This window comes from Pantherophis guttatus, chromosome 16, assembly GCF_059756535.1.
Source record: "Pantherophis guttatus breed Tessera chromosome 16, ASM5975653v1, whole genome shotgun sequence".
NCBI lineage: Eukaryota > Metazoa > Chordata > Lepidosauria > Squamata > Colubridae > Pantherophis > Pantherophis guttatus.
In genome coordinates this window covers 16,119,923-16,129,940 of record NC_142078.1, presented here as the reverse complement: position 1 = coordinate 16,129,940, position 10,018 = coordinate 16,119,923, and the positions used below count along the sequence as shown (strand labels likewise).

The window sequence follows — 10,018 nt, the reverse complement described above, 5'->3', positions numbered from 1 at the left end:
AGACTGAGTCAGTGGCTAAGGCACCGAGCTTGTCGATCAGAAAGGTTGGCAATTCGGCGGTTCGAATCCTTAGTCTAGGTCTCCTGCGTGAGCAGTCCCTTCCAACTCTGTTACTGTTACTAATTCAGGGGCCAAAGCCCATGGAGAGAACCGAGTTCGGATTCTCCCTCGCGGGTTGGGGGGAAAAAAAAGACGATGTGGAAAAACGAAAAATTTAGAACGGAGGATGGAAACATAAAAGGCCCTTCGGCGGCAGAGGGGTCCATTTGCAAGTGGCAAGAGGGCAGGGAATTATTTTTGCGTACGAGACGGCTTACAAATTTGGACCGTCCTGTTTCCACTGTTCCCTCCCTCTCCCTGCCCCCCTTTCGGCTCTTGAGCTTGGCCATGTCTGGAAACGTGCCGGGGCCCAGGGCCAGGCACGACGCAAACGGCTTGCAAATGCACTTTACGTCGGGTGAAAAGTCCGCCCTTCGCTTCTCTCCAAGCCAAGGCAAAAAGACGAGTCCGTTCTGCAGAATCGCCCTCGGCTCAGCCTTTCCAGCCGCCTTCCTTACCCACCTCCTTTCGGTCTGATGGAGAACATCTAGCACTGGTGATGTTACCTAGTTGGGCCGTGAAACGTCTGCATGGAAACAGGCCGGCTCAGAGAGCGCCAAGAATCCCGCAGTCGTCCTGGTTCTTCTTCTCCTCCCAACCCCATTCCTTTCTAGCACTGATGATGTTACCTAGTTGGGTCATGAAATGTCTGCATGGAAACAACTCAGCTCAGAGAGCACCAAGAAGCCCGCAGTCTTTGTCCTCCTCCTCCTCCTCCTCCACCCCATTCCCTTCTAGCACTGATGATGTTACCTAGTTGGGTCATGAAATGTCTGCATGGAAACAACTCAGCTCAGAGAGCACCAAGAAGCCCGCAGTCTTTGTCCTCCTCCTCCACCCCATTCCCTTCTAGCACTGATGATGTTACCTAGTTGGGTCATGAAATGTTTGTATGGAAACAACTCAGCTCAGAGAGCACCGAGAACCACACAGATTGGGAAGTTCTCCGTGGATGGGCTCCAGTGGGAGTCCAAAAGCTTGGAAGAATAAACCCATCGGTCCCGGTGACCGACTCAAGATCGGATCCCGCAACGTTCCCCCCCGGGGGACACGTCCGTTGGCCTTCTTTCGTGATCAATAAATAAGTGAAAAGAGCGAGAGGAAGCAAAGCTGCGAAAGGAAAGGTTTCCGTTAGTCACTCACCGAGTGCGCGGGAAAGGAACTGTTCTGCTGGAGGAAGGAGTTAGAGACGGACACGCTGAGACCCTGGCCCGGGCCGACCTCCTCGGAGGCCAGGGGGCCCTTAGATGGCTGGACACAGTAGGAGACAGAAGAGAAGGGAGCAGGGAAAATAGCCTGTTGGAAGGAGAGAAAGAAAAGGAGCGAGGGAGAAAGACGGAAGGAAAAAGGACCACCTACATCGACAGGAGATAAATTCAGCGTCTGCCTTGGGGTGGGGTTGGACTAGAGGGCCTCTTAAGTTCCCATCCAAGCGCTACGGTGCTGTATTCTTGTTCTATACAGGCAGTCTTAGACGTGCAACAGTTCATTTAGCGACTGAATAACAGAGTCGGACGGGACCTTGGAGGTCTTCTAGTCCAATCCCCTGCTCAGGTTGTCCTCGATTTACAACCATTCGCTTAGTCGCCGTTACGACGGCACTGGGGGATAAAAAGCGACTCGGGAGCGTTTTTCACACTTACGACCGTTACAAGCATCCCCGCGGTCACCTGCCCAGAATTCAGAGGTTTGGCCGCTGACTCGTATTTATGACAGTCGCAGTGCCACGTGATCCCCTTCTGCGAATCAACGGGAAAACCGGATTCACTTCACAACCGTGTCACTGGCTTAACGGCCGCCGTGACTCACTTAATAACGGTGGCAAGAAAGGTCGTACAAAGGGGGGGGAGGGGCCAAACTCACTTTGCAACTGTTGGGCAAGCTGTGGTCATAAGCCGAGGACTACCTATACCTGAAGATAGTTGGCACACCCGCAATCTCATGCCAAGGGGTGAATTGTTTCATATTTGCTTTCGGAAAAACGTGGCGAGAGATGAAAGGGGAATGGATAAAGATTTGATTTTCGTTTCCGAAAACAGGGAAAAAGTAACAAACAAACAAAAAAAAGGTTGAATTAAAAAAAAAAAAACCCAAATGGAATAAAACAGAAAAAAGGAAGCAGGCAGCCCTTAGAAGGCGAGAGAAGAAACAGAGGAACCGAAGGCTTAAATGCCAAGACCACATCGCTGGGGAAACTGAGTCAGAGAACATCACCTCCTGGTTATTTACATCCCGATGCTCTTCATCCTCCAAAATTTGTTTGTTGGTTTATTTTATTATTATTTTTTTTTTAGAATCAAGCCTGACTCCCCTAGGTTTTAGGAGAAGTATTTTGAAGGGATCTCTTTGGGAATCTGCTGGTTCTCCCTGAGGTGATGCCTTCGGGATCCTTGGGTCTTACAATTTTGAAATCGCCGATGAGTTTCTCTCTGGTTACAGATTAACAGAGTTGGAAGGGACCTTGTAGGTCATCTAGTCTAACCCCCCGTACAAGCAGGAGTCCCTACACCATTTCCAACAAATGGCAGTCTGGTCTCTTCTCGAAAGCCTCCAGTGATGAAGCTCCCACAACTTCTCTTCCATGGGTTGATTCTTCTCACTGTCAGAATATTCCTCTTTATTTCTAGGTTGAATCTCTCCTTGGTCAGTTTCCATCCATTGTTCCTCGTCTGGCCTTCGGGTGCTTTGGAGAATAGGTTGACCTTCTTCCTCCTCTCTGGGGCAGTCCCTCAAATGTTGGAAGACTGCTCTCACGTCTCCCCTAATCCTTCTCTTCACTAGACTAGCAGGCCCAGTTCTGCTGTGGCTCCGTTGCCTGAGCCTGGGCTATCGACAGATGCAGACTCTGAGAGTGAGGGAGAGGAGTTGGCAAGGCCTCCCTCTCCAGGACCCTCCTCTCTGGCAATGCCTCCGGAGGACACAGAAGGCCAAAAGATAGGCCCAGAGCCAAGCACGTCCCCACAGCCACAGCTGGACAGCGACGAAGGAGATAAGTGCTGGCTGGACCCTCGGCAGAGGCGCAGGGAGAAGTGTGCGCAGCAGAGGGGAAGGCGTGCCAGAGATTAGCTGAGTCACTGGACCACACCCCACAGGGTATAAATGTGGGTGTGGTGGCCGGTTCAGTTGACGAGCAAAAACTGGAAATAATCCATGATCTCTGCGTTACTGGACTTTGCCTGCTTTATCGGACTGCATTTGGATTAATCCTTGCATTGTTGAAACTCTGCCTGTTTTATCGGAATGTTTGCAGTCTAATCTTTGTTTTGTGTGAGTAGAGTCTGAATTGGCAGCTAGCCACTGGGTTGCTGCCAGCTTTATCTTCAAAGAGTTTTGTCGTGTGGCTTATTAACTCCGGGCCGTCTGTGGGGGTGCCTGTGTGGGACGGGGACAGAATAAGTTCCTGCAACCATTCATTGTATGTTTCAGCCTCCAGTCCCCTAATCGTTCTGGTTGCTCTTCTCTGCACTCTTTCTAGAGTCTCAACATCTTTTTTTTTTTTATAGTGTGGTGACCAAAACAGGATGCAGTACTCTAGTGCGGTCTTACTAAGGCTTTATAGAGTGGTAGTAGAACCTCCCTTGATCTTGTTCGCAGCTTCATCACTGGAGGTTTTCAAGAAGAGACTGGACAGATGGAATGATAACGAGTTTCTTTTTTTCTTTTTTCTTGGGTTCGACTAGAAGACGAAGGACCCTTCCAACCCTATTATATATGTCAGTTATGGAGGTGAAACTTGGAAGAAGGCACCGGCTGAGGATGGACCAGGGAACATTCAATAAAACAGCGCTCACTCTCCCTAGCATAAAACCCCAAAGCCAAGAGATGTCGACCACGGTCCAAAAACAAGAGACTCCGCATTTCTTAGGATGGGCAAGAAGGAACTTGAACCAAGATGGGAGCAGAAGGAGAATAGGGACTCACCAGTTGCCTCTGTTTGGGTGGGAGAGCTGGAGGTGGGGCCAGATCCTGGCCGGAGACCGTGCTGCTGAAGGAGTCACTGAATCCATAAACCTCCATCAGGTGTTTATTCTTCTGCTGGTAGATGTGCTCGTTCTGCGGGGTCTGGTAGAACATGGAAGGTTGAGGTTCAGAGTAGTCCTCTACAAACTGCATGTAGGCCAACACTGCAAGAGAGAAAATGGACACGTGGGGGGGGGGTTGTCACCTTCTCGGTGAGATGCTCGGAGAGATCCTCCTCAACGTCAGCGTTCCAGAACAACCCAACTCCAATTAAAAACTCCGAGACCAGCTTCATCTCAGATCCTTCATTCATTGGAATAGGTCAAGGATCTGCAACCTTAAACACTCAGAGAGCCATTTGGACCCGTTTCCCACAGAAAAGAAAACACCGGGAGCCACAAAACCCTTCCCGTGCCTGACTATTTCTTGAGCGGCCACAAAAACTAGCCTATGTAGTTGAATTAAACGTTCTGTTTTCTTCTGAATTGGATTTATTCATGGTTGGCCTACCGGGAGTTGAAAAGCTCAATAAATCACGTGCCGGTGGGTGTTGCAGATTGGCGCGTATTTTGAGTGACGGGGAGCCGCAGCAGAGGGGTGAAAGAGCCACATGCGGCTCCAGAGCCACAGGTTGCTGACTCCTAGGTATACTGGCACATCTGGGAAAACCCGAATCTGAGTTTTCCCCTCAATAAGTCAAAATCCAGCCCCTGCACCCATTGGTCTGTCATATGGGCCAATCCCCTTCCGTCCTAATTTGAGCCACCTCTGCAACCGCTCCTCCTCCAGATGCAGGAGGACCGAAAAGAAGAATGCTATTATTCTTTTAAAAAATCCCCCCCTCCTTCCTACTTTCCCATGCGCAAGAATGTGGCAGCGTGGAAGCTTCCGAGGTTAATATGGCTTCCAAAGCTGTCACTCTCCCGCTGGTTTGGGTGGAGAGATTCACAGAGGGAAGATGTGAAATTAAGAAGGCTTAATCGTAGTTCCAACTGGGACCATCCTAGACCAGTCTTTTCGTCACCACAAACCCCCTTTAGATACCTTTTGTGGCCATGGACCCCCAAGACTTGAACTCAAGATTTAAATCGTAACATTTCTTCAAGCCTTTACGGATGCACTGTGACGACCCTCAAGTTGAGGGACCCTCCATTGTCCTCGACCAAGTCCAGAACCAGCTAGGATAGGGATGGCGAACCTTTTCGGCACCGAGTGCCCAAACTGGAATGTGCATGCATTCCGGAAGCACCGGAAACCCGAAGATCAGCTGGCTGGTGCATGTATGCCTGTTTTTTGGGCCATTTTCAGGCTGTTTTTTAGACACCAGAAGAGCAACCGGCGATGGCGCACATGCCCACAGAGAGGGCCCTGTGTACTACCTCTGGCATGCGTGCGATAGGTTTGCCATCACGGATCTAGGGAATTCCTGGAGGCTTAACACTCAGGCAAATCTGCCATCCATGGGCACGGTGAGATAAGCAACTTGTAGACACCATTCAAAAGAGACACAACCCAAAAACCCAAAAGGCAACAAAAAAAAGGTCAATATATCGTATCCGCAATCCACATTCAGATGACCAACCATCAAGAAGTAAACAATAACCCCAAGCGAGGAAGTAACAACTCAGATAAAGAAGCCAAGAATAAACAGCGTAGTGAAGGCAACAAACCAAGCTCCCAACACTGCCAGGGCAAGAAACAGAGAGGAAAACCTCACTCCCTTCTAGTCCTGATGACGTTAACTAGTTGGGTCATGAAACGTCCGCAAGAAAACACAACGGGACTCAGAGAGCGCAACGACCCTGAGCTACAAATATTCTCTTCCATTGTTGGTACAGGGGGATTGGGGTCTCCTTTTGCGTGAAGCCCAAATCAAACAAAATCCCAAAGTAATCTGAACACAAGCCGTCCTCGAGTTACAACAATTCATTTAGTGACCATTCCAAGTTACCTCAGCACTGAAAAAAGCAACTTAGGACCGTTGCAGCATCCCCATGGTCAGGCGATCAAAATTTGGACGCTTGGCAACTGATTCATATTTATCACCGGGTCGTGTGTCCCCCTTTTGCGAACTTCGGATCAGCTAAGTCAATGGGGGAAGCCCGATTCACTTAACAACTGGGTTACTAACTTAGCAAATGCAATGATTCGGTTAACAACGTTGACAAGAAAAGTCGTAAAATGGGGCACTTCACACGTTTTTCACTCAGCAAACCTAAATTTTGGGCTTCAGTTGCGGTCGTAACTCGAGGACTACCTACGATAATAAACATAAATCAGACTCAACCAGTCCAACGTAAAAATCCCTCAATTGCTCAACTCTTAACGCAGAGGGCAAAATTCTTATCCGGACAGACTCAAAAACACTTTCCTCTTCCTTTTTTTGGTGTGGTGTGATTATCCACAAATTGCTGAACCAGCATCTAAACAAATCAGGGTTAAGTGAGAATCACCATGTGATTAAACCAGCAGCTAGGCAGGAAGGGGAGAAGCGAATTTGGGAAACGAGGGCCGAAAATGACACTAAACCAACCTATATCTATATATCTGTATATTTATACCTATATCTATATCTATATCTATATATATGTATATCTATGTCTGTCTGTCTGTCTATGTATCTATCCATCCATCCATCCATCCGTATCTATCTATCTATCTATCTATCTATCTATCTATCTATCTATCTATCTCTATATCTCTATATCTATGTCTGTCTGTCTGTCTCTCTCTATATATCTATATCTATATCTATATCTATATCTATATCTATATATGTCTGTCTGTCTGTCTATATCTATCTCTCTCTATCTGTCTGTCTGTCTATCTCTCTCTATCTGTCTGTCTTTCTATGTCTATCTCTCTCTCTCTATCCTATGATAGATCTATCTATCTATCTATCTATCTATCTATCTATCTATCTCTCTATCTGTCTGTCTTTCTATGTCTCTCTCTCTCTCTCTTTAAAGTCCTTGGTAATCATACAATCTTCATGTTTCTGGGGAGGGAAATTCTTTAAAAGCCATCTTCTGGTTTTACGCCTGTCGACGTTGGGATAATTACTCAGATCTTGGTGGTGAATCATACGTTTGTCTAGTTTAATTTTGTAATTTCTGCAGGGGTGGGGAAGTTCCCCTGCTGTGGTTTTGGAGATATGCAACAGGCAGGAAGTTTGGGGCGCTATTTTGAAGAACTCGCTGTCCTACGATGAGAAGTAGAAGGCGGCGGGTGGGGGGGAAAATGTTTTAGATTAATCTTGCTAAGACTTCATTCTTTCTTATATATCTCCTAGGCTTTATGATATCATCCTGGGGGGAGGGAGGAAGGAAGGAAGGTAGAAAGAAGGAAGGAAGGAAAAAAGGGAGAAAGAGCCTTGGTGGCACAGCAGACTAAAGCACTGTTAAAGTAGCACCAGCTGCCTGCAATTAGTGCAAGTTCAAATCTCACCAGGCTCAAGGTTGACTCAGCCTTCCATCCTTCCGAGGTAGGTAAAATGAGGACCCGGATTGTGGGGGCAATAAACTGACTTTGTATATAAAAAAAGAACACCGCTTAGGGGGGGCCCGAAAGCCCTACTAAGCAGGTATATACAAAAGTATGAAGGCTGTTGCTTAACGCATTGTAAGCCACCCTGAGTCTCCGGAGAAGGGTGGCATAAAAATTGAACCAATAAATAAATAAAAAAGAAAGAAAGAAAGAAAGAAAGAAAGAAAGAAAGAAAGAAAGAAAGAAAGAAGGAGAAAAGAAGGAAAAAGGAAGGAAAAGAGAAAAGAAGGAAAGGAGGAAGGAAGGAAATCGAAAGCTATTTCTTTATATTTTCTTCTTTTCCTGGCTTTGTCTTTTTCCTTTCCTCCTCTCCATCCTTTATCCTAAATATTACTTCCCGTTAGCTTTTAATCTTCCTTTTTGAACATTTTAATAAAGTTACGTGTTTGTTTGTTTGTTTTTTTAAAAGATCAAGAGAGCACTTACTGTGTTTGTTTTTCTTCTCGGGCAGAGGCGGAGGTTCCTCAGATTCTCTGGGCACGTTGGAACTGGAGAAATCAGCCAGGAATTCAACAGGGGGAGCTGGCTTTCCAGGCTGATAGGGCAGGACAGCCGCAAAAGGGGTGAACACCCAGGGCAAGAGCGTCGGGACGCTTAAGTCCTCCTCCGAAATGTTGTCGTATTGCGAAGGGTGCCTCTCCAGGAGGACCCGACAACCGGAGACGTCGAAGGCAGAAGCTGGTGTCCCTCTCCGCTTCTTCTCGGGAAGAGCTGGTGGGACCTCAACAGCCGGCGCAGCGGTTGGGGAGGTACAATTCTCTGGAAGTTGGAAAGATTGTCCATGAAACGGAGAGGCAGATTCCCGCAGGCCCTCTGGCAAAGGGCTGAGCACGCCAAGTCCCGGCTGGGGGATCTGGTCGGTGTTCGAGAGATCCTGCTGCAAGAACTCGTAATCAGGATCGTAATGATCTGCAGGGAAGAGAGTGAGAACCAATGTGAACAACAGAAGAGTTTGAAGGGGCCTTATAAGACACACTTCCCCCCGCCTAAAAGAGGGTGAAAATTTGGGTGTGTTTTATACACCAAATGTAGCCCTGCCCACCCTTTGGCCTCTGCCTCCCAGCAATTTGCCTCCTTGCAGCAAACAGCAAACAGCCCATTTCAGTTTCAGCTTCAGCACAATCTGTTTAGCACAAGCAGCTGATTGTCGGTTGGATCAGCCTCCCGACCATCAGCTGTTTCAGGCCGAGCAGAGACACCCCATTCTCTTTACCTAACGTTTCACAGCTTGTGTTGTGCGAGCACTGCCCGCTGTCGCAATCCAACGAGGACAGTTGTTCGTCCGATTTGCTCAGCTTCCCCATGCTGCTGTAGGGCGAGAGGCGAGGAGATTCCCCTCCATAGGACTGGCTGCCCCCCGACAGCCTCCGTTGGGGGTAGCAGTCATTTTCAAATTCCTGCGAGTGGGAAGGAGAAGAGGTACGAGAAAAGTCAACCTGGATGTATATCCTGACAACAATTTTCTCTTTTGGAAGAAGGGATGCAAACAGGTACATTAAGTCTCTGAATCCAGAAAGGAAGTTGTTCCTTTTAGAGTTCTGAGCAGGTGGTGATGATCTTAAATTTGGACGTATTCTCCAAATTTGGCTGCTGAATTCTGCACAGGTAGTCCTTGACTTACGACTACAACGGAGCCCAAAATCTCCTGTGGCTAAGCGAGACGGTTGATAAGTGTGTTTTCTCCCATTTCGTGACCTTTCTTACTCCGGTGGTTAAAGTCAATCTCTGCCGTTGTTAAATGAGTCACACGGTTGTTAAGTGAATCCAGTTTCCCTGTTGGCTTTGCTTATCAGAAGGTCAATGTTTTAACCGTCATAAATAGGAGTCAGTTGCCAAGCGTCCAAATTTGGACCACATGGCCATGGGGATGTTGCAGGGTGGAAAATGGTCGTGAGTCACTTTTTTCAGTGTGGTGTACAGACGGTCGCTAAATGAATTGTAAGTCAAGGACCACCTGTAATAAGATTTTAAATGAACACAGCATCCTATCTGGAAAAGCCTCTTGGTCAGATACGGCCGGTAATTTACCTGTTTGTTGATCCCAATGGGTAAACTGGAACCACTGGTCGTTCGGCTCATGGGGGCTACGATGGCCACTCGCGTAGGAGAGGGCGCCGACTGACGTTTCTTAGGAGGCAAGGCTGGTGGGAGGCTGCGTAAGATGAAGAAAAATTAAAAGATCGTTGTTAAGTGAGTTTTGCCTCAATTTATGACCTGGCTTGCCACGTTGTTTAAGCGAATCATTGCAGCTGTCAGTAAATTAGTAGCAGGGTTGTGGGGATTTTGCAGTAACCTTCCCCTGGATTGGGGAGGAAATGGGGATTTTGCAGTAACCTTCCTCTGGATTGGGGAGGAAATGGGGATTTTGCAGTAACCTTCCCCTGCCATGCCCACCAAGCCACACCCACAGAAC

The 10,018-nt window shown here is 47.8% G+C and overlaps 1 protein-coding gene across 5 annotated transcripts in view; it reads right to left on the bottom strand.

Annotated features, from left to right (window-relative positions):
• RAPGEF1 (Rap guanine nucleotide exchange factor 1) overlaps nucleotides 1-10,018 on the bottom strand; it is a 56,207-nt gene that overhangs the window by 15,504 nt on the left and 30,685 nt on the right. For 3 of the 5 annotated variants that reach the window (XM_060684611.2, XM_060684614.2, XM_060684613.2), the window contains 5 exons: nucleotides 9,634-9,757; nucleotides 8,819-9,002; nucleotides 8,032-8,514; nucleotides 4,021-4,223; nucleotides 1,243-1,395 (listed from right to left, as the gene is read on the bottom strand). In XM_060684611.2, the coding sequence (XP_060540594.2) occupies nucleotides 1,243-1,395; nucleotides 4,021-4,223; nucleotides 8,032-8,514; nucleotides 8,819-9,002; nucleotides 9,634-9,757 (1,147 nt within the window). The remainder of the gene's footprint in view (nucleotides 1-1,242; nucleotides 1,396-4,020; nucleotides 4,224-8,031; nucleotides 8,515-8,818; nucleotides 9,003-9,633; nucleotides 9,758-10,018) is intronic. The other 2 variants (XM_060684615.2, XM_060684616.2) reach the window with 1 other exon arrangement.